Here is a 23712-nt window from a genome sequence, read left to right on the forward strand (position 1 = left end):
TCTCCAGCCAACATGGCATTTTTCAGAAGGCAGGTTGTTTTAATCAATCTGATTCTGGCATTTCACATAAGCAATCCCATTTTCTGAATGTCTTAATGATCCAAAGCCTTTAAACCTGTATTTCTCAATCTTTTTTGGCCCATAGGCAATGCTACTGACCAAGAACCACACATGGACAGCATCATAAGTTTTTTTCCTGGCCAGTCTCCACTTAAATTTTTAATTTCCTGTACCAGTAAGAAAAAAGAAAAAAAGAGAGCTGCTTCAGACTTTCCTGAACATGACTGAACAATAATGGCATCAGAGAAACACTTAAAACAAAATTAGTAGTGGGGTAGAAAAGTTCAGATTTTAACTTCAAGTCTGAAGTCAGAGTAAATCTGCACCTTATCCAGTTACAGTAATTGCTTGCAGGATACAGAGCAGGTGTTTCACAGGAGCTGCATCTAAAGCACCCTCAGCCTGACCAAGGACACCACACCAGAGCCAGTGTGTAAAATGCACATCCCACAGGCCAGTGCTCCACAGCTCGCTGCCTTCTCCTTCCCTGGATCTAACCAACACACGTGAGCCAGCTCTGGAGTGCCAGGGCAGGGCTTCCAGGTCCTTTGTGTCCTCATCCTGTACCTTCAGCTCTCCCCACCATCCCTGTGGCTCCCAGCTCCCCCAAGCCAGACCTTTTGTACTTTACAAGGATAAGACTCATCCACAGACCGGGAAGTTGGCTGCTTCATAGACTAAGGCTTTACACAGAGAAACAGCAAATCCTTTCAGCTCCAGCACTCCCTTCCTCCAGAGCACAGCTTCTTCCCCCTGCCCAGCAGCTGCAGAAAGCCATCACACGTTTGTTCACCCTGCACTTGGTCACCCAGCTCCTTCAGTCAGGAGATGACGGCGATAAGCCCCTTCTCTGCCAGCCTTTCCTCAGCTGTTACTGCTGAGGGACTGGGAGCAGGCTGGGGGGTTTAAAATACGGGCCAAATGACAGAGCTGATGTCAGCCCTGATTTGGCAGTGAGCTGTTAAAGGCTTTGAAGCAGCAGCCAGCACAGACTACAAAGCCTGGCACACTCACAACCCTGCTAAGACATCACAACAAACCTTCCCCTCGGCAGCACTTCGGTCAAGAGGTGCTTCAGCTCCACTTGCAGCACTGCTGCAGCCAAGGATACACAAAGGGCTCTGCTGCTCTGCCTTTCTGCAGTCAGCTCCCTGCTTTTGAACAACAAACTCGAATGGAAGCTCTCCAGATGACCTGCCATTTGATTTAATGAAGATTTCCTTCAGAAACCACAAGGCAAGAATATATTCAGGTACGTACAAGGAATCCACAAGTGCTAAGCTCAAATAACAGCTAAGACAAACATCATTTTTTACCAGGATAGGAGTTACAGTGGTCATTTTTGTACCTCAAAATCCCTCAAAAGATTACACATAGAAGTTGTAATGCACAAAATTAGTAAACAGCTCACTTACGAGAAATCAAAAGCTTTTTTATCTGAAATTTTAACAAAACAACAGAAACATGAAGTCAAAGGTTCACCTGCAGCACCTCTTAGCAAAAACCAACAACACTTTTGCAAAGTACTGAACAAAAAGTGCATCAGTAACAGATCTATGAAACTTCTGTGTCACAGTCTGAGCAGGCACTAGAAGTACTGCAAATTAAAACTTTGTATGCAAATTCAAGTGTTACTAAAGCTTTTTAAGTTGACTGCAGGTACATCTACATATGATGAAATGCCTGAGCAGCTGAATTTTAGTGTCATGTTCATCTGGAGGCACAATGAGTTTACAGCATTTTTAATACAGGTTTGTCTTGTTCTGTGAGCTTTAATTTTGATGTCTTTTGAACTGAAATAATAGAGTGCTCTGATACGGTGTGGCAGCTTCTATTTGGCAAATGCATCACACAAGACAATGAAACTACATATCCTGGAACTAACTGAAGGTGAATTTTTACTTTCAATTTTGTTGGAGGATACATCTCTAAGCTATTAGCAATACAGAACATGTATCAGTAAGCAGGATTTAAAATAAATAAATAAATAAACCCCTGACCTTCCATCTCTGTTTATCAAAGGGACTCACTTATATTGACAGGAAGGAACAGAGACAAGACTCGAGGCTTGCTGTGAAGGACTCTGCTCTATTTCTTCTCCTCTGACCCTCCTGGTCCACTTATCCCTTTTCTATCCACCTTCAACACAACAGGAAGGTGCAGAGGAGCCAATTAACCAAGAAGACAATCCTGTCTGCCACCATGAACTATCTCCCTTCTTTCATCTAAGCCTGTCGAAAGGCCTACCAACAGTATTCTACACAGAGCCTACTGCATCATGAGGAAATCCTGACCTTAAACCAGGACCTTTGTGAGCTTTTCTGAACAGAAATCATCTTCTGTCAAAACTGCACTACGTGCACCCCAAAAAGAAGGCAGCAGCATTAAATGCAACAAATACTGTGCACTTTCCTTCTGAAGGCAGCAGAGCCCATTGACTCAGACCCCTGTACCAAGCATTATCTACTCAAACCTCTCCTTAGCTGATGAGTGCCAAGTTCTGTTTGTAATGTCTGTGCACTTTTTCCTCACACAATGTTTTATATTTTTTTTTCTTTGTGAGGCATTTAACTGTTACTCTCAGGTTTTTTCCTAAAAAAAAAAAAATGTTTTACAAGTAATTGCTGATTTCCCAGGAGAGAGAGGGAAAAAATATTTTTTCCTCTGTTTACAAAACTCAGTGGGCTTATTAAAAAATCAAATAAAAGAGGGCAGATAATCCTTGCTCTAAGTGGCCAGCCAACCTTTCCAACAAGCTGTTTCCAACAAGTTTAACTGGACTGTGCAAATACACAAACCACTCTTAAAGCAGCCAAGGTAAAGGTTCTTCCAGAGCTCCTTCCCTACTGGCAGTCTCTTCCTTTCCTTCCCTCCATCTCCCACAGCAAGAGCTCCTGACTCTTAACCAATTCTCACCCCTCTGGCACATCCAAGACTCAGCTCCAGGGGAGAGTCTAAGGAGCAGAAGTGTGACAGGATTTATACTCCTGAGGACACTTGACCAGCCACCACCATTTTCTTTATTAACTGCTAGCACAGCCCACTCTAATTTTCTTTATTCAGAGCTATATAAAGCTGGAACATCTTTTCATATCAATGTTCATCCTGACAAGGGAAACACCACCACAATGGATGTACCCTTCAGAAGAATGTGGGGAAAAAAGGATGGAAGAGGATGGGCTATCTCACATGAATACAAAGAGGCCTGTTGCTAATGCCAAGTTTCTGGAAATTATGACAGAGCTCGTGGTCCAGGGATTGCTAATTGCTAGGCACTGCAAGTTTTTTGAGGGCATCTTTGGATAATAGCTGAAGACAGGACACTCTACAAAAAGGACAATGAGCCTAAACTAGTGCATTTAATTCAAGTGTCTAAAAACTGAAATTATTAAATCCATGACAAATCATTCCTCTTAGCCTTAAAAAAAAGAACAGACTGAGGGAAGGGACAATAAAGACAGGAAAAAAAAGAATGGAGTGCAACAAAATCCTTTCACACCAAGGGATAAAGTCTCAGGACAAAAGCAAGAGAAAGCATTTTCTCATTCTCTAAAAGCCCAGCGAGTAATGAAATTGAAACGCTGAAGAGGGGCAGTGTGCTGAGCAGAATTGCTGTTCCCAACCAAAATTATCACTTAGCAGAGCCAGTTTTCACTGCAGTGCTACAGATCAGCCCTGCTCGAAGCTCTAGCTTCAGACTTCGAGAAAAGCTGAAATCAATGACACTCAGAAGACACAGTGGTGAGTTCAGCTCACACACCACAACACAAACCAAAGCGAGGGACACGAAAATCTCCAGTCTAGCACAGGCACTAAGTGGAAGAGCTCATTAGACTACAAAGCTACATGATATTCTTACATTTTCAAGCAGCAAATGGGAAGATTGTTTAACATCTATCACCCTGAGAGAGTCCCCAGGAGCTGGAAAGCCATACAACGTGTGCTGAACAAAATTAACATTATAAATGTGTAGTTCACACTTACAGCACCAAAGTAGGGAGCCTGATGGACAACTCCTGTGCCTTCCTCCTCCTTCACATAACCATCCACTACCACAGTAAAGGCACCTTTTTCTTTGCACTGTAACACAAAAATATGGGGGGGTTACATATAGATATATATTTACACACATACAGCAAACCAGGATTTTCAAGAATCTAGCAGAGCCACGAGGCACACAAAAAAGGGAAGAACTGCATCAAAAATCAGTGACACAGTAAAATGTGACATCCCTAACATGACTTACTGACTTCCCATAGCCCAGACACCTGTGCACTTCATTTAAAGAGTGTCAAGTGTGATTAAATCTCACACCTCTCCAGAAGGCCTCCAAGTCAATTACTCTTCAAGCCACAGATCTTCACACAGCTCTGTACTTAACAGACTGCAATCAATACACTCCTGAACGTGAGGACACAACCAAGAAAGGTACAGAAGTCTTCCTGCATTTTTGTATGTCCCCTTTACCTCTTCCTTTAAATCAAAGTTTGCTTTTATAGTCACACATTTTCCTTATTTCCTCCAGAGAATGAGAGCATGGTAAATACCAACTAAAAACAGAGAGAAGAGAAAATCCAGAAAAAAATTGCTAAGAAAAGCTACGACAATTTTCAGTGTGTTCAGTATAAAGATAATGAAAAATGAAGGGTTATTTACTATTCCTTAAAACAAAAATAGTAAAAAAAAAAACAAAAAACAGTGCAGTCACAGCTGAACCAAATGTGTTACAAAATTATTAGGTCTGGCTTATTCTGGAGGGAGATATTTTGAGATAAGACCTCCATTCTGTATAAAAACCAAAAAATTGTGGATGCCCCATCTGCTCCTTACAAGTACAGCAAGACTCAAAAAATTTATCCGTTCCAAACCTCAGATCCACAGTCCAATTTTCCACATTCAGCCGTGTTTGACTTTCCTCTGGAAATATCAGTCCCTGCTCCCTACAGAGGTTTTCCCACCTTTGCTGACTCCTGCAGATATTTCAGAACAGAAGGTGTCACAAGTGACCAAATCCCTTACAGGAGTTCACAGCTGCCTGGCCAGCAGGGCTGTACTTCTCCTCTTTGAAAAATTTAATGGTTTTAATCCAATTTTTTTTTAAAAAATAGAAAATTTTTCTACACCCTCTCCCTATTGCTACACATTCTTTTATCATCTGGGATGCCAGAGCTAATGCAGTGCTTAAAAGCTGCACAGGACATCCAGATAAATCTGATGTATCAGTAGGTTTTTAACAAAGGCTTTTAACTCTTCAGTGGAAAACATGACCATGTCTGATTGTTATCCAAAGTCAGAGTCATTCCCTTGTGAAGACAAAGCTTGTCAACTTAGGAGGCAGACAAGAGACACTCAGCAGATGAGAAAATGAGAGAATACTGCCTATTTATTAATGTGTATTGAAGTTTCTTTGCAATCTGAAATCAAACTTCTATTTATCACCCAATTTTTACTCTGAATATATTTAAAACTTCAAGGAAAAAAATATTAGAGAAAGAAGTCAATACTGTTTTTCAAACTTGCACTAGGATTTTAAGGTACCTTAATACCTTAACAAACTGGAGTTTGTTATTAGAACTTAAGATCTTTCCATAATATAAACAAGGAATACTCAGAATGGGTTTTACTTTTGTCTTTATATCCTGTATCAAACACCAAACTTGTTCATCTTACCTGAATAAAATATTCAAAGAGTGGTTTGTATTTCTTGCCTTTAAGAGCAATGCCAGGAAACCTGAGGAGAAGGATTTATAAGAACATAAATTAACAACCTGGAAATTGTTTTTTTTTCCTATTTGCTTCTTCATCTCCCTGACAGAATTTGATTTCAGAAGATGAAAAGTATTTCCTTAAGTTTGTTTCCCACCTCTGTGGTTAATGTGGACTTGGAGAAAAAACAATGTCTCTTAATGCATCTCTGCTACCAGTCATTAACTTGTACCTGATGGACTTTCAATCAATCAATGTAAATTAATAGAGGAATTAAGCATTAATGACAAGCTCTTTATGGTAAATCTGGGCAAGAATCTTCTGGATAAAACACAGTATCCATAACAACAAAGCCCTAAACCTCAGCATGTCCAAGAGAACTAAACAGTGATCCGAAACACCTGAAGTTTTATGTGCAGAAGATTGTGACGCAGGGTATTGCAGCCTTTAAAGCTCAGATGCCTCATTCCTTATTCTAGAACTGGGCATCCAAACTCTCCACAGGCATCTCAGGGAATGATCCAACACAGACAGGACTGGCTGAGGAACCAGCTGAGTCAGACAAGAAATGTAAGGCAGAGATGGAGCCTGCAGGTCTGGCTCCCTTCAGGCTTCTGACAGCAGCTGACAAAGACAGTGATTAGGTTGGGATTTGCAGCTCAGAACTCTCCTGAAAGTGCTTAAATCATCCAATTTCAGGGGAAAAAATCCAGCTAAAACATATCTTAATCTAATAGATGGGCTGGATCTCCGACTGTGTCACAGCTGTGGTCTCTCCCTACGCTCCCCTTGATCTACAACTTCCAAACAATGGTCAAACCATAAAACACTTGACTCCTTCAAAGTGGGGGACTCTTCAAAGCTGTTGCACTGCACAGAAAGGACCTCGAGCAGCATTTACTGCCAAGTTCAAGAGCATGACTCCTCAGCCCAGCACACACAATATCCTCTAGGAAAAGGGGAGACTTCTATTTTAAGCCACGGCTTTGCAGATGGTTTATGTGTTTTTATATTACAAACAGCCTTAGGAATGTTTGAGGTGCTTAATCAGGATCAGATGAGAGCAAAGTATCCCAGTGCTCAGCCACACAGATGTGGGAATGTGAAGCACCAGAATTGGCTTTAAAAAAAAAACCAGCAGTATTTATAGTCTTATTTAACACAAGTCAGAGAAAGGTAAAGGTTGTGGATCACATTCCTGATTTTCATTTTGGCATCTGAAATACTTTGTTTGTCAAAGTCCTGAACTTCAGCCTGAAAATTTATACAACGGTGCCTTCTTGTGACCTAAGTTATAGTGGTAAGACTCATCTAAAATCACTGCAGCAATCCTTCACTCCCAGGAGATCAGCAATCTCTGGTTTGGATTCTTTAGAATCCAAAAAGAGACAACAAGGGAAAACAGTGCAAAGAAATTAAATGTTTAATATGCCAAACGACTGAAGTGTAACAAAAGAGGAGGAAGATTCTCAACAGTCACGTCCTATCTACCACTGCTAAATAAAACAAGAAGCCACTCAATGGCCAAAATTGGGGTAATACACCCAGACCAATTCATCAATGCAAAGCAGCCAAGTTCAGGGGACTTCAGACACTGAACATTTTCAATGAGACCATTCCCTGCCCTCAGCCTGATGTCTGATACAGATTAAGTTGCATAAATTTCTCCCTCAAGGGCCTGACTGCTTGAGAATTTAGAAGTGAGCTAAAGGAAGAAAAAAGTTAAGAGCAGAAGTGGGAAAGTTCATTTCCACAAGCTCACATACAGATCTAAATCTTTCAAAGATCCATTCAACTACCAGCTACCTTTTAATTGTCTCACATTTCACATTTGAGAAAATTAATTATTACATAACAGACAAACTGGAGCATGACCAAAAACAGAAATCAGCTTGAAAAGAGACTGTAGCACTAATACAGAAAGAATTGAAATATACTGCTCTGCAGAGAGGTTTGCTAGCAGCCTTATGGATGCAGAGATTAAAAAAAAAAAAGGAAATGTTTAAAAAATCATTAAAGACTGGGGGGCTGAGAGGTGGTGTTAGAAATACCATTAGTCAGAGACATAAATACAACATCTGAAATGTGTATGATTGCCTTAAAGAGCAGGCTCCTCACATTTCTGATGAAGACACCACATCAAAAAAGGCCAAAATGTTCTGTGCATTCCTGGAAATAGAATGACTGCAGTCACACTGAAGTTAGATTTGTAGTAATGCATTAAAAGAAGAATTTGGAAGCAAAAGACAACAGATCAACAAATGTAATATATGGGCTAGTTGGCTTCTTTTTTAAGCCTAAAGCAAATGTATTTAAAAATACTTAAGAAAAAAAAGTGGTTTGATAGAAGGCTTAGTTTTTAGACACTCTGAACAGGTTTCAAAAGACCAAAAAGGGAAAGAGTATCTGTATTTCCTGAGAGAACTGAAGCACTGATGGATCTAAAAACCACTGAGACACATCTAAAAACCTGATTCAACTTTAAGTGACTGAGAGTTTTCAGTAAGTGCTGAAGAACATACAATGTGAATTTGTCAAGAATAAGCCACACAAAGCCACATTTTCTGGGGCAGACTAACCAGCTTGGATAGCAAGCAAGCAGATCAAATTTAGGTCTTAACATTAGTAAGAGTTTGGATACTTTATCATTCCAACACACACAAATACCTGACCTGGTGGATACACCACCATTTCAAGAGAAAAAGTTGTTGTTAATTCAGTCTCAGACCAAAAGAAAATTCCCAGTGGTATCCTGGCAGGACCATCCTAACACTGACACTGTTCAGTGGTTTCACTGATGACTCAGAGGGAAGGAAAAAACTACAGAGATCGGGAAGTTCAGCCAGCCCTGAAGAATGAGAGCACTGAACATCATCTTTAGAAACTGAACACCATCTTAAATTGGTACAGACCAAGTGACAGATTAAGAGCATTCTCATAGAGGGGGGGGAAGGAGGGAAATCAATGCAGAGATATAAAATTACTCAACTGCCCAGTTTGAGCCATCAGAATAGGAAACATCTTAAACAAACATTCCTGCTCTGTATTTCCCTAATTTAATGACCACATGCAATTGCTTAGCTGAAACAGCCTCCACTTTTTCAATTTAAAGCTTTCAACTGCTTGATAAAAAGACAAAAATAGAAATTGATGCCAGTGAAGAAAGGGTGTTATTCTCAAAAACATTTCTAGTCTTTATTTTTTTTTATTGTGGTTGTGTTATGTAGGTTTTTATTGGGTTTTTTGGTTTGCTTGAATAAAGTGAGCAAACAAATATTTGTTTAACACCTGCACCCCCTGCCCAGTCTGACTTCTTAATTAATTCCTATTTTTCCACCTAACCAAGATGAATAACCACTCTGCAAAAAGCAATGACTGCCACCAACTACAGAAGTAATATTTGCTAAAAACAATGGGATATGGGATTGTTTTGCCCATTTCCCTTTAAATATTTACAGAATGTGTAGAAGAAGGCATTTGGACCAGCTCCAGCATTTTCTCAAACTTTTACATTACTGTGAACACACAGGAAAGGGGTGGACTATGGAACCCTTTTTCCTCACCACAATACAAGGACCCAATGAAACTTTTTTCTGCTTGTAGCTTCACATACAAGACCAATTTGTTCCAGCAAATTTCAATTCCTTTTACAGATTTTTGCAATATAAACACACATGCAGGGAAATCCATCTTCTTGAAAACATTTAACTTCTGATCTAGAAAAACACTGAAAATTAGCAAGTGTAATCATTTATGTACTTGCCTGTCAAGTATTTCATATTCACTGTCAGATTTGTACAGTGCCACCAGCCTGGACTCCATCAAAATGTAAATCTTCCCTGTGGCCTTATCTAGAATATAAAACAAAACAGGAATTCCACAAATCTCAGTTTAATCCCCTCATTTGCACCATTATGAAATCTTTCAATATGTGCAAGATGGTATCACTGTAGCTGTAAAACTGCCCAGAATAATCCTTTACTACTTTCCAGCTACTTCTACCCCACACAGCCAGTTAAGGAACACTTTCCAAAGGCTAAGTTTAAACAGAAACCACAGGATGAAATCCAGTCCACTGATTTTCAGTGTTTTATTGTTGCAGAGGCAGAAATACCCTTTCTTGTCTGTTATGGCTGAGCCAAATAAAAAAGCAATTGAGAAGTTTCAGTAAATGCAATTGAAACAGAGGGAAACAATTGGAAGATGGACAATTACCACATAAAATCAGTATTATTAAGTTGTGAGGTGATGATTGCACTTTATGCAGCCTTCCTGAGATTTGCTATTTCAATTACATGCTAGGCTTTCTTTCTAAAAGAAGCATATACCAACAAAGAAAGTTAATACAAAAAAAAAGTGAAATGTTATGAAGAAAACTCATTTTCTACCCCAAACCACCCTGATTTCCTAACTTCAATGACAAATTTTATTCAGGCTGCTACCCTGCCAACTCAGTCAGGGCCACTGTCCCACAGCAGCAAGCCAAAGACATCCAAACCCAACTCAGCCCCTCAGGCAAGTGAGATGTTATTTCTGAAAGCACTCAGTATTTCTTTTTAAGATGACCAAATTTCTGTTAAAACTTTTGAAAACTGAAACATACTTAGCTCTCTTAATAGAAAAAAAACCCAAACATGTGGAGTTCACTGCAGAACTTTATGTTTAACATCACCTTAGGCATACAACAGATTCATGTGGTTATGTTAGAACTGGAAATTCCTACTTACTATTCTGTTTAATTTCTTTTTAAAAGGGGGGATGCTTGTAGATGAAGGTATAATTAAAGACTACAAGCACCTCATCCCTTTTTTTTTTATTCTTTATTTCATCTATTAATATTTTCAAGGTACAGTCCTCATAAACCATGTAAAATAACAAGAGCACAGCAGTTGGAAATCATCAGCCACATCCAAAGTGGATCTCATCTTTCAAACTAACACTGGTTCAACCCCCAGGAAGTTCTGTAAATTTAACCTAAACCAGTCTATAATACAAAACATAAGTACATATTCACAGGCACGGAAGGAAGAGGTGCTCGTTGTGTGTCCCCTGCAGTTAATACTTGCCTCTCAGTTTTACATACTGCAATTCTGGGTTAACACAAAGGGCCAGATTGCTGGGCAAGGTCCAGGGAGTCGTGGTCCAGGCGACAAGAGACACACTGGGATCTTCTTCCAGTGGGAAGCTCACAGTCACTGAAGGATCCTGAACATCCTGAAAAACAAGATAAAGTCCAAGGGTAAAAAGAGAGCCAGCAAAAAGCCTTTACTGCCTATGTGAGTGAGAAAATGGAAATCTAAGATGCAGTAACTCTGACTGCCATGTACCCAAACCTATCTGGCAACTGGCCTAGTTCACCACTGTAATCTGTAATGTAAAAGGTGAAGTGGCAGCATTTAAGTCAAGAATAGAGCACCAGTCACAGAGTTCCTCATTACACCAGTGCAGTCTGTTAGTCCAACAAGGCCACAGGGTTAAAATCTCCCACTTGCTGGAAGATTTGGGGGATTTGCTGCCAAAACACCAAAGAAAAGACAAGTGCAGTTCCTTTAGGTACCTCTTATAACCCCATTTTCAAAGTTTAGAACCAATCTCAAGGGTCAGGAAAATCAGCAGTTTCTCAGATACGACTAAACAAAGCCTTTTCCACATTCTCTTCTGTAGCCAGGGATTAGGAAGAACAGCCACCACATAAAATGATTCATCTCTAATTAAGAAGCTGCTGTTAACAAGGAGGGGGAAAACATTTGGAGTACTTAAAAACAAGAGTATATCAATGTTTAAGAGTAAAAGAAACTTCAGGGAAGGAGACCTTTGTCAGCTACACTGTAAAACTTAACCTTCAAATGAGTCCAAAAAATCCACTGAAAACAAGTTTTTCTGTCAGCCAAGTACAACCCTATTCAGTCACTTCACATTTCACATACGATGAAAAGCTGTTGTAAAAGCAAGTCTAACCCTCCAAATGTGAAACTTTCACTATGAAATTCTAAATGCCAACTCAGAGGGTGCCGTGCACACCGACCCTAAGCACAGAAATAGGTCCTGTGGCCTCGACACATCTCGTGCGAGGCGCTCTGGTTTCCATCCAGCATCATGGAGCAGTTAATGGCATCATGGGACAGGCAGCTATTTATGTCTGAGCTGAGGGCTGCTCCAGAGGGAATTTTCTGTGAACATCTGGTGCAGTCAACAGTAAAACATAAATATTGCATAACCCATGGCCTGCGCTCAATACCAAGCAGAGCTCGAGCTCTCGGTTCTGTCTGTACTGAGTGCAAGGCAGCACTGCAGGCTACTCACTTTGCTTTCTGAAGCACTCAGCTCACCAGGTAGATAAAAACAACTGGCAAAGCATAAAAAATGCCATCCAGGCTGACAGGTAATGGCATCAGGTAGTGTTTTAGCTGTTAAAATTTCACCTGCAGATGCCACTTCTTCAGTTTAATGCAACACCAGCTGCTGGCATTGTTAACTCAAGTGTGCATTAGACACCCAGCTCTGGTTCTGAACATGCTTCTTGTGTCCTACTGCTCCTGATCTGTGTCCCAGCTCTCAGAGGATCAATAAACAGCAGCTTTCCACTGTGAGAAAGGCAACAGCTGCTTCACACCCAGAAGTGGCTGTGCTCACCAAGAATAAATCCTGTCAGCTCACAGACCCACACCTTCCAAACACCACTTATAGCAGATAAGAAAAATAATTTTTGTATGGAGTGGCAGAGCAGCCACACACACCTCTGGTTCTAGAGTAAGAAACAGCATCTGAATATTTCATCAAGACTCAAGAAGAGAAAAAAACGAGCTCTAGCTTTATGGAAAAAGAGAACACATACACAAACCCTCCAAAATAGTCTTTGTTCTAAAGAAAGCTCATTAATCTGAGCCTGTGTGAAATGTCAGTTAATAAGGACAAGAGAAGTAATTATTTCAGTTGTCAGACAGTCACAAATATCAAGGTATCTTTGCAAATCTCTCTTTCATAAATCACAAACCAGGTTTTTTTCAGCATAAATACCCCTCAGCAATACAGAAAGCTCTGGTATCTGTGGGCTGCATTGTACTACAAGTCTATTTAAACATTTGTTTCAAAAATACTATTTTTGGCCAGAAAACTGGCCTTTTTTAGGCAAGATGTAGAGACCAGATGTACAATCTGTGCTTGCGCTCTGCTCCCACAATGCAAGTGAAAGATTTACAATATAATGATATGGAGGCCTGGGTCAGGATTGGAAAGGATACAAAACCTCTAGCCACAAACTAACATGGAATTTGAAAAACTGGGACACAAGTTCTGCTTTCATATACATGAACATGAGTTTGTTGCAAGCGAGAGGCTGCGCTTGCCTTATCTTGTCATTCACTTTTAAAGGAACATTTTATAAACCACAGTAAGCCCTGTATTATATAAGGTAGAACATTTTCTGGTGTTTCCCAATCTAAATTAATGATTCTTAGAAGAGCCATTATCCTACTGCTACAGTGTCTTTGACATTCCTTATGAATCCCCTCACGGAAGATTAAAACCTTGTCAAAGACCCTCTTGTGCATAGGGACAACTGCAGCTCCCTTCTTAAAATTCAGCATAAAAATCCACCACTGCAGTACCACCTTGAGAGCCCAGAGAGGGAGGAATTTACCCCAATAAAACAAAGTGTTCACTTCAAAGATCTGTAAGTAGTAACCAAGGAAGAAGTCTAAGATCAAGTGATCCATACAAATACAGCAAAATGTGGTAAAAATTAACCCATTTACCTAGATTTTTACTACCAATTTGGAATGTAATGATGTGCTTAGGTACCACCAAGCAAAAAGTACTAAAGCTCTTCATATCCAAACAGAAGAGAATAGAGAAATCTGATTGCAACTTACCTTGTAGTTCTGATGGGACTCAAAGTTGGACAGGGGGGTGTTGCACGCAGTTGAAAAAGGCATGACCTTAACTCCTCTATACACCAGCCCTTTGTCATAGAGCTGCTTGAAAACCCACCTGAAATACACAAGGAACAAGGAATAATTTGGTGTTTCACATTTAGTAAATAAACTGCAAAATGGGGTTTGTGCTCTAGCTGGAGTTTCTTTCTGAATTACACCTCTTTTTTAAAATCCATCATCAACTAAAGACAATATTTGCGAGTCAAAAGGCAAAGAGGTAATTGATTGCAACTGCATTTCTGGCAGATTTTTAGCTTTAGCTGGTTCTAGCAGCTTGGTATTCCATGCACTGGCTGCACAGAACATAGATTAATCAGCAATATGGATTTTTATTCCATCTAAATCCCTTCTCAGATTTCCTGAATACAAAGATCACTTGAAATCTGAACAATTAACAAGGCTGATATCAGTCATAATTTAGAGAAGAGACAAGTAGTGACATGGCTGCTCACTTCTCACATGATCTTAAGTTTCTGCTGCAGCAACCAGTGCCACAGAAGAGATACAGGTCAGAGCCACCTGCAACCCACCCCAAGTAAATCCTGATAATCTAAGAGCATTTTTCACAGGAGGGCACAGTTAACCATGAAAAATGATGAACTCAGTTTTATGGTGCCTCAATTTAATGTTCTCCTTTGAACTCAGATCCTCTCCAAGATCAGTCTCATACCAAGCCTTAACTCTGCTTAGGAAATCATCAATCCAGCCTGTAGCATAGCTGGATCTTTATGTTTTCTTGAAATAATCAAGACAGCACTTAATATTACAAATATTACACTTAATATTACATTGACAAATGGAGTCAATGCTCAAGATGAATGGAAGCTGGAAGAGAAACACTTCACACAGCAGCTCAGAGTGTCCATGTGATGGACAAACCCTGAATTCCCCAGGGTTTCCTCAAAGATCATCAACATTTATCAGCTTCTCATGTCTCACTGACTTGCACACTCAGTGGCACAGCCTGCAGGCTGTAAGGCAGGAGAGGGCAAGCCTTAAATAATCCTGCCAACTTCAACTCACAAATCAGAGCTACTGCACAGCCTCATCATTTTGAATTTCACATAGAAACTGTTAAAACTCTGCTGACTTTAAAAGCTCCTTTATCCAAACTGTTTTCAAACCATCCTGATCCCTTTTCTGGGTCCCTTTGCAGATAAATAGCTCATTGCTAAGCAACCAACCCCATCCTGGCAAGCAGCACTTTTTTCTGCAGGCTGTCGTTTTGTGCTTGACAATCTGGACCTGTATTTCAGTCAGTGTCTTGTCTTCCATGCTTGAAATTATCATCTTCAACAAAAACCACAAGTAGACTATTGCACTGATTTTATCTGTAGCCCAAAATAAGAATATCAAAAGACATGCCCTGTCTTGCTGACATGAAAGTCCCATGGTGCCTTAATCAGAATAATCTTTACACTACAGATTAGGCAGCTGGAGAGAATATAGAATGTCACATGGAAAAGATGTGCAGTCCATCAGATTCATCCATGGGCCTCCAGTAAAAGTCAAAAACTCTCCTATAAGTCATCACTAACATCAGAAAAAGTACAAAATCCAAAGTCTGAGATGGAAAAATCCTCAGTGACCCTCAGCAGCATCAAGTTCTGCCACAGAGGAGCCAAACCTACAAATCTCTCACAGCTGTGCACTCCTACAAAGGTGCCTTACCTGACACACAACTCCGAAGAAACCTTGTTCAACCAAGAAATGTCACCCACAGGCAAGATGTGGCTGCCTGACCCCCAACCCAAATCTGAAACAGAGCAGCAAGTGACTATTTTACAATGGAGATTTTAAGTCTATCAACTTAGACTTGTATAAATCCAGATCAGTCTTTTATAAAAGTGATCCCTGAATATAGATTCACCAGCTTTCAGCATACAAATTTGAGCTGGCTAACTGCACAAGTTTTTGTGTGAGTTAAAATAACTTTAAATGTATGCTTACCCCCTCAGAGCATAATGAAGGCAGCCTGTGACAAGTGACAGCATTCCTACTGAAGGTGTTCTATTTGCCTTTCAAAACCAGTAACTAAAATACCTATAGAAAAAGGCTCCACTTTACTTTCTATAGAACACTGCCTACTAACAGCACACAGAAACTACTCTGAGAAACACTGAATATTTAATTCAGCTGTAAATATAACTGTAAACTCAGGGAGCTGCTCAGGAAAGGTGAGCACAACACAGAGCTACCAAGCTCCCAATCCAGGCCAGCATCTCCCTCCTGTGGCAATCCCATCCCATTGCACACCCCGGGCTCCAGCTGTGCACTGCAGAGCAGGGATGGGCTTCCACACCACATCCCTCTCCTGAGCTTCTCACAGGCCACAACGAGCACTCATTTGGAGGTTATCACACAGCCATTCACACGGAATAAACAGAATTATAATTGAGTCAAGACTGCTGTTTGATACCACAGCCCTCATTACCACTACAAAAGCTCTTTTGTTATCTCAAAAAAATGGCTCTAAATGGCTTCCTTAACAAAAAAGCTTCTGTGAGCTGCTGGTGTGTGATCACCAGACTTGCAGAGATGATTCCCAAAGAGCTCCCTGCAGCAGCTCCCACCTGAAACACAGCACCTGCCAATGATGAGCCTAGTTCTAACAGTAAGAGTCGCTTACAGGTGGCACTTAAAGGCATCACAGTATTTTAGACAATAACCTCACAAAACATGGTTTAACCCTCATGTTTAAAAAATGCTGACACTTTGCAAGAAAGGGGCTCCAGGTTTGTAAGCCAAAATTGAAACTGCAGTGCTATCTGAAAGAAAAATAATAACCTAAGGAAACCACAGAGCTCCTTTCTAGTGACAAACAAAACACAGAAATGAGAAGTCAAACCCTGTTCCTCTAATTCTGCTACATTTCTCCTCAAACATAAACACATTTAGTTTCATCCTCTTGGCTGAGGGAGCAGCACTCAGACCTTTATTAAGAAAAATGCAGTTTGGGAAAAGGTGAAATTCAAGATGCGTATTTCAGCTTCTTGTTAAGAGAGAATCTGGTCCCTAAAGGTGCAAGGAATGTTTAACTTCCAAAGTGATACCAATTTGTTGTTCCTGAAATGTGATGATGGGTTAACACAGCTGGTTCAAGCCCAGTCAATAACAAAGCCTTGCTCTCTCCAGAACTCCCAAGAAACCAGAACCTTGCTGCAGTATTTGTTCATCCAAGTCACACACACAGCACACAAACACCACATGGATTTAATCAAACTCCTGCAGAGCAAGGCTTTGCTTCCAAAAGATACTGAATCAGCCAGTACAGCACTCCAAACAGCCCTGGCATCCCACACGAAATCCAACATCCCTCACTATCCTCAGCAGATGCAAAAGCAAGCTGCACTTCTCAAACACGTACATCCAGTTCACATCAAAGAGAGGGATTTGATCTTGGAGCTTCCCAAGTTCTTAATGCCATTCCTTTGGGGGATCAAGGGGCTCTGTTTGCAATGATCAGTATCTAATCCAACCTTTCCAGAAAACTAACTCATAATTAACACTGAGATTTATTTTCAAACACATATAAAGTGCTTTCCCCCCTTTTTTTTCCTCTTTAAAGAAAAAACACCAGGACCTGTAAACAGTTCTGCGGGCATTAGCACAGCAGGATCTAGAGGTCTATGATTTCAACATACCCATGGTATTATAGGTAAATGGACAAAATTATTGCTGTGACCTCACATCAGTTCGTATCAAGGTAAAATGACAATTTTATAGCCTCTGTAGGCCTATCAAACACATCCAGGCACAAACACCATGCTATGTAAGAAGCTCTGTCATTTCCAAGTTCAGCAAACACTGCATCCTAACAGCATCACGGGAAGCAGAGCTTCCGAGGAAAAGGTTTTCCCGGGACTCATAAACAACACTTGATAGACAAGATAAAATCAAAAAGAAAGCAACAATCAAAAACAGATGATTAAGGAAAAAAAAAAACCAGAAAAAAAACCGCTCAAAAAACACTGAACATGAATCAAAAAAGCATTAACTTAGGTAGAACATGAATTCCACTAACAAACACAGCCTGTCTTTAGAACAGTATGTTGGAAAGACATCTCTTTAAGAAAGTCAAGAAAAGTATTTATTTGTTCCAGGGCCTAGGAATTGTTAAGTACAGAAGTTATCAAAAATTATGCTCAACTGCCACCGAGAGCTTTAAAATCCTGGCATACAGAGATCATCCAGCTCCAGGTCTAGCCTCCAAGTTGTAATCTTTGGAACAGTGTATTTGTTGAGAGATTCTGGATCAAGCCAGAAATGCAAAATACCTGTGTAACAGGAAATGTGAATATCTAAAATGGATGCTAAACTTATCCCAAAGGTCAGGCATGGGACTACAGTGTACTCCTCCTTCAAAATACAGGTTAAGGAGATACAACAACAAGGACTGGAATGGTGAGAAGGTAACAACAAGGGGACTAGAGAACTTAATGCACAAAAGAAATACAACAATGAGGAAAAAAAATACAGGTTGCTCATAGAAAAACTGATAAATCAGATTTCTTATGACCGGTATCTCTCTAGAGAATCACTAGTCATGGAATACACAGCATGCAACACTGATTTCCGCTAGGACCAGAGATGTGTTGTTCTGAGAGCATGCTGGTTTAATGCTGAGTGCTGGTCCTGTCTCAGGGCAGGCCGGGGGTGAGCCCAGCTCTCCCTGGCACCTCCTCCCAGAGCTCCATCACCAAGGGGAGCTCAGGACTGTCCCTAACGCGGAATCAGGCTCAGCCCGCAGTTGCTCATTCGGGCACTAGATGGTGACAGGAATCTGCTCAAGCAACCCTTCAGAGGAGCAGGAGGAGAGGCCAAGGCCTGGGCATCACCCCGGGACCAGCAGAGCCGTCCCCTCGCCCCGGCACCCCACAGGCTGCTTCCCCGGAGCCCAGGGAGAACTGCGCCCCAGGAGCAAACTCACATCCAGCCCCACACCTGTGCAACAAGCCAGCAGTGAAGACAATCATTTATAGTTACTCCAACTCCCAAAGGTTTCTTTCAGACCACCTCAGTAGGAAGTTTAAGCTCCCATCAAACTCCTCTCCCTTTCACTGGATGTCTTGTGACCATACAAATAAAAGGCAAGAACATATTGCATGATTGTGCCGTACCAGCTCAAGATCACTGTCACTGCACAGTTCCAGTGAAGGGCACTCCTTAATTAAGATCCAAGCCACTGCAGGACAAACTCTACAGAATTAGAACTTAAAAGTTCTATTTAAGTTATTTAATATATACAGAGTTGACTGTATCTTAACATCGAAAGCAGTACAGTATCACCTCTTACTGACACCACCTTTCAACCCTCCCCTGAAAAACTCTGCCAGGATACCACAGTTCCACCAATGAATGTTTTTTTGTAAGTCAAAATTTATGCAGGCTGAAAATTCAGTTTAGTCAGTCATCATATGACATAGCACCAAAGTGCCAACAAAGCAGTCATTGCCACCAGGACAATTATAAAAGATGAAAAAGAAATGCTCTCTAGCATTCTGAGCTTATTAATATTGTTTTGTAGAGATACTAGATAACAGATGTATTTGGTGTCTGAGTCCTAAATTATTTCCAATCTAAATGATTTGGATTGAATCAGCCACCACTGAAAACAACATTTATCACAAGTACTGGATTATCTCACTGAACTCAAGAGAAACACAGAAGAAAACACCACATGTCACAAAGAAATTCCAGTTGAGACCACTCCAGAGCTGCAACCCTCAAGAAGAGCTACAGACCAGAAAAAAAATAACCTAAACAGACTGGTTTAGCTGATTATAAGACTAAAGACAAACTCCTTACCATATTTTAACCACAAAACCTACAGTTGCCATGCCCACTACCATTTTCACAATCAGGTTTTTTTCTGGACCTAAAATCAGCATTTTTCTCCCACAGACAGAACAACAACAAGGTAAAAGCACTGGACAGGCCAATGCAGAAATTAATCTACAGTTTCTCTTTCGTACATAGCTGAAGACTAAATTTTAAAACTTTTTTTAAAGAATTTCAAAAGGAGCTCATATATGCATATATTTATGTTTAAAATCAATTGAGAAAGAAGCATAGAACCTACAGCTCAAATTAGCACTCCTGATGGACATGAAAAGTAACTTCAGGAACATCTTTTGGGTCTGATGATTGCCTAGGTAACCATCCAATTTATTTTCTTTTATTTTTAGGAAATTGTGCATTACCCTGTCAAAAGCACCACTCTAATTGCAGTGACAGGGCTCTCTTTAAGCATCATCTCCCTCAGCCCTGAGACAGTCCTAGGAGACTTTCCCAAAAAAACCCAATTTTTCAAAACAGAAAATGCATTTCATTACATGACTTAACAGAAACTTAACACTATCAGGAAGCAAAAAAAGTACAATTAAGTGGCTGTCTGCCTACGTACTTCCTGAAATTTTTCTGAGTTTTCAGACCCAAAGTTTATACTTTAGAGTCTGTATCAAAGCAAGCATTAGGAGGTGATCTCTGTGACAGGTGAAAGACCAGAAACTGCCTTTCGAAGAGGTGGTGGGAGAAACAAACCACCAAAAAAAGGTTTGGGCTGCTGAGCGAGACCCTGCAGCTAGCTCAAGTCAGGTTTGGTTTTTAAGCTTCCAGTTAAACAGAATTTGAGATGCCACTAAGTATTTTTGTGATTTACAAAACAAAGGTTTCTTGTCAGTTTTGGCTTTTTAATTATGCAGGGTTTCTTCAGCTGAGTTAGTTAAACATCTGCTGCCTTCCCACCATCTTTCCAATGCTCACTGAAATCTCACTGGCACTTCAGCCCTCTGCAGTGGCTTCAGGGACATCTAAAATGTCTGTCAATCCATTATCATAACTTTATGAAACTAACTGTATGATTAAAGCTGATTAGTAAAACTAATCTTAACAAACATCCAATAATACTTTAATATACACATAATTTGCTTTACAATGGCTTTTTGTCAGCATATACTCTGCTGAACCTCTCCCTGCAATTCACCTTGTCATTCTATCACCCAGAAGACCCAAAGCTGCCATTTCTTCACTGTGTTAAACCAATCTTATTATCCTCTTAACCTGGAAGGTTGTATTGTCTTTTGAAATCCCAACAGGCACCCTGAATCCATTGCCAAAACACCCAAACTTTACTTAGCTCTGCACCAGGAGTCCAAGACAGTTGTCAAACTGTGCTGCCAAGAAAAAGATAACAGCAGATTCACAGCCTCTAAATTCAGGCTTGAAGAAGAGGTTTGGAGCTAAACTGAGCTTGGACAGTTTGCCCATTTACAGCTGACAGTGTGAAGAACATCAAGAATGCAGAGATATAACGTAATTTCCTACACCAACCAAGGAACATATTAATAGATCTTCAGAATTGCTTCTAAGTTGACATGGAGCAGTGAGATTTCAGGGCTCACTAAAGGCAGTATTGGCGCACTTTATTTTGCAAAGCCCTGCTACCCTGAAGAAGGGAAAAATGGGACAATTAATTCCGTCACTGGGACTTCAAGAGATTTCACATCACTTTAATTACTCTGCCTGATGTTTTATCTGCATTTGGCATTTTCAGAACAGTGCCAGTGATACATGGACCAGCACAGGTTTGCAATGACTGAAGCCTTTTTCACATTTCAAATCCATAAAGCAATACATGTTCACTTACCACACAGACTCCATGAACTCGGGGTAAAGAGTTTTATAGTCATTTTCAAAGTCAATCCAGCGTCCTAATCTGGTAACACTGAACTGTTAAGACACAAACACAGAGATTAAAAGGCACCTTAACAGTGCATCATCACGATACATGACTAATATTTATTCTGTAAAATAAACATCAAATGGGTTTTTAAGTGCAGTGTTTGTCCCATATTAATGAAATACATCCATAAAATATTTTAGCCTGATAATAGTTCCAAACAGTGTATTTAAACAGGCAAAAATAAGGAAGGAATGAAACCATGAGCATGGTTATTTAGAACCAAGGTCACACAACAGGCAAATGTGTTCAACGCAGCAGAAATGGTAGATCATTTGGATCATTCATCAAATAGAAATGGTGAATCACTCAAGGTTCAGCCAAGGTTCAAATGCCTGAAAATTGCTTTTCATTGCAGTGGTCTTACTTCTATTTTTAAGACTGCTTGTTGCAGAGACAGTGAAAACCCAGAAGACGTAGTCTATCAGCTTTCAGTTACATGAAAACATGATGTAACTTGAAGACAAAGAAATGCTGAAAGAAATCGATACGTGACAAGTTATCAAACTATTCCAGGGCCAACTGCCTTCTCTGACTTCCCAAAGCCATGAGAGGGCTGCCAAAGCCCCAGGAGTGACAGGTGCTCGTCCCTCCCTCAGGACAGATCATGGTCACATCCATGGCCCAGCAGGCAGACACTAATGAGGAATGAGCCAGCTATGGGATTCACTGGGACAAGTGGGATTTCACAGCCACCCAAACCCCCAGCTCTGCAGACAGCCAAGCCAGCGACACCTGTCCTGACACTGTGAGACACAGCCCTCACTGAATGTCAAACCAGCAAAGTGAACACAAAGCACATTCATTCTCTCACCTCTACACTTTCATACAAGACCTGAGCTCCTGACACGTATCAGTTTTCATCCTGACCTTTAAGCCACGCTGACATTCCACTAATAAGATCCATAGCCTAGGACTGATTAGCACAAGGATCCACAAGATTGGAGCATTATGTTTGGTCTCGGTTTTGTAAGATCTCACACAGCCAAGGAACCTTTTTTATTTTTTCTTAAGTCTCAAATATTTGCTAACCACTCCAGGCAGAAAATAAACACTCTATCTAACAGGAATGCTGGTAATTCCTCTCCTAGCCCTATTCCAAAATACTTGAATTTATTACAAGTCAAAAGATATTTTAACAAATTTCATTATTTTTATTTATCAACTAAAATACACACAAGCATGCACAAGTTTACAAACAAAACAAAATACAAAATCCATTCACCACCCAAAAGATCAAGTGCTTGGATTAACCAGCACTGCAAAAACACCAGTTCCTGAAGCACAGCAAGTTAAAAGGTATGGAAAATGCAACACATGTTCTAGGTTTGGCTGGGATAGAGTTAATTTTCTTCCTCATAGCTGGTAAGGTGCTGCGCTCTGGATTTAGTACAGGAATCGTGTTGTTAACCCACTGCTGGCTTAGGTGCTGCTGCACAGTGCTTACCCTAAGCAAGGAGTTCTCAGTTTCCCCGGCTGTGCCAGCAGGGAGCTGCACAAGGAGCTGGGTGGGAGAACAGCCAGGACAGCTGATCCCAACTGGCCAAAGGGACATTCCATAGCACAGAACAGCGTGCCCAGCAGAGAAACTGAGGGGACTTGGCCAGGAGCTGGGAATCACTGTGCAGAGACAGGCCGGGAATCACTCAGCAACTGGACTGGGCATCACTTGGTTTTCCTGGCTTTTACTCCTCCCTCTCTCTCCTCTTTTACTAGCATTATTATCAATACATCATTACAATACTTTATTTTGTTTCAATTAAACTGTTCTATCTCCACTCATTGGTACTTGGCTGCCAGCTGAGGTTAAACCACCACAACAAATCAGAATGAATCTTGCTATTTTTATTTCTAAAAGCAACAAAGAATTATTGATGATGGGTTTGAAATACAACATTTCAGAGTGTAGATGAATGAGTGTACATTTGAAAAAAAACAAACTGTCTGCTTTTCATCCAGCCACTCACTGAGGTTTAGGCCACAGCTACTCTACCCAAGGCAGCTCTGGGTTCTTCAGACACTGGCCATAACTTCAGAATTCTCCCAAGGGCAAGAGGCAAGTGATGCTCAAATAAGAAATTGCTATTTCCATGAAAAGAAATGCAGCAGGACTAGAGAACATGCAGAGGAGTGTGATGAAGTAGAACAGCTTTTGCATGAGGAAAACTTAAAATAATTAAGACTGTTCTGTCTAGGAAAAAAAAAGATGGTTAAGATAAAGCTTTATTGGAAATCATTTTATAGAACTACCATTCTTCCAACTCGCACACA

At 40.5% G+C, this 23712-nt stretch overlaps 1 protein-coding gene across 4 annotated transcripts in view; it reads right to left on the bottom strand.

The window, feature by feature from the left end:
- Window positions 1–23712, bottom strand: part of IARS1 (isoleucyl-tRNA synthetase 1) — an 89171-nt gene that overhangs the window by 59391 nt on the left and 6068 nt on the right. For all 4 annotated transcript variants that reach the window (XM_042026762.1, XM_042026759.1, XM_042026761.1 and 1 more), the window contains exons 6-11: window positions 21349–21431; window positions 13638–13755; window positions 10833–10980; window positions 9530–9617; window positions 5731–5791; window positions 4045–4140 (exon numbers count right to left, since the gene is read on the bottom strand). In XM_042026762.1, the coding sequence (XP_041882696.1) occupies window positions 4045–4140; window positions 5731–5791; window positions 9530–9617; window positions 10833–10980; window positions 13638–13755; window positions 21349–21431 (594 nt within the window). The remainder of the gene's footprint in view (window positions 1–4044; window positions 4141–5730; window positions 5792–9529; window positions 9618–10832; window positions 10981–13637; window positions 13756–21348; window positions 21432–23712) is intronic.

This window comes from Corvus kubaryi, unplaced genomic scaffold (assembly GCF_017639235.1).
Source record: "Corvus kubaryi isolate FWS band 111438036 unplaced genomic scaffold, C.kubaryi_AGA036_p1.0 37285, whole genome shotgun sequence".
Taxonomy (NCBI): domain Eukaryota; kingdom Metazoa; phylum Chordata; class Aves; order Passeriformes; family Corvidae; genus Corvus; species Corvus kubaryi.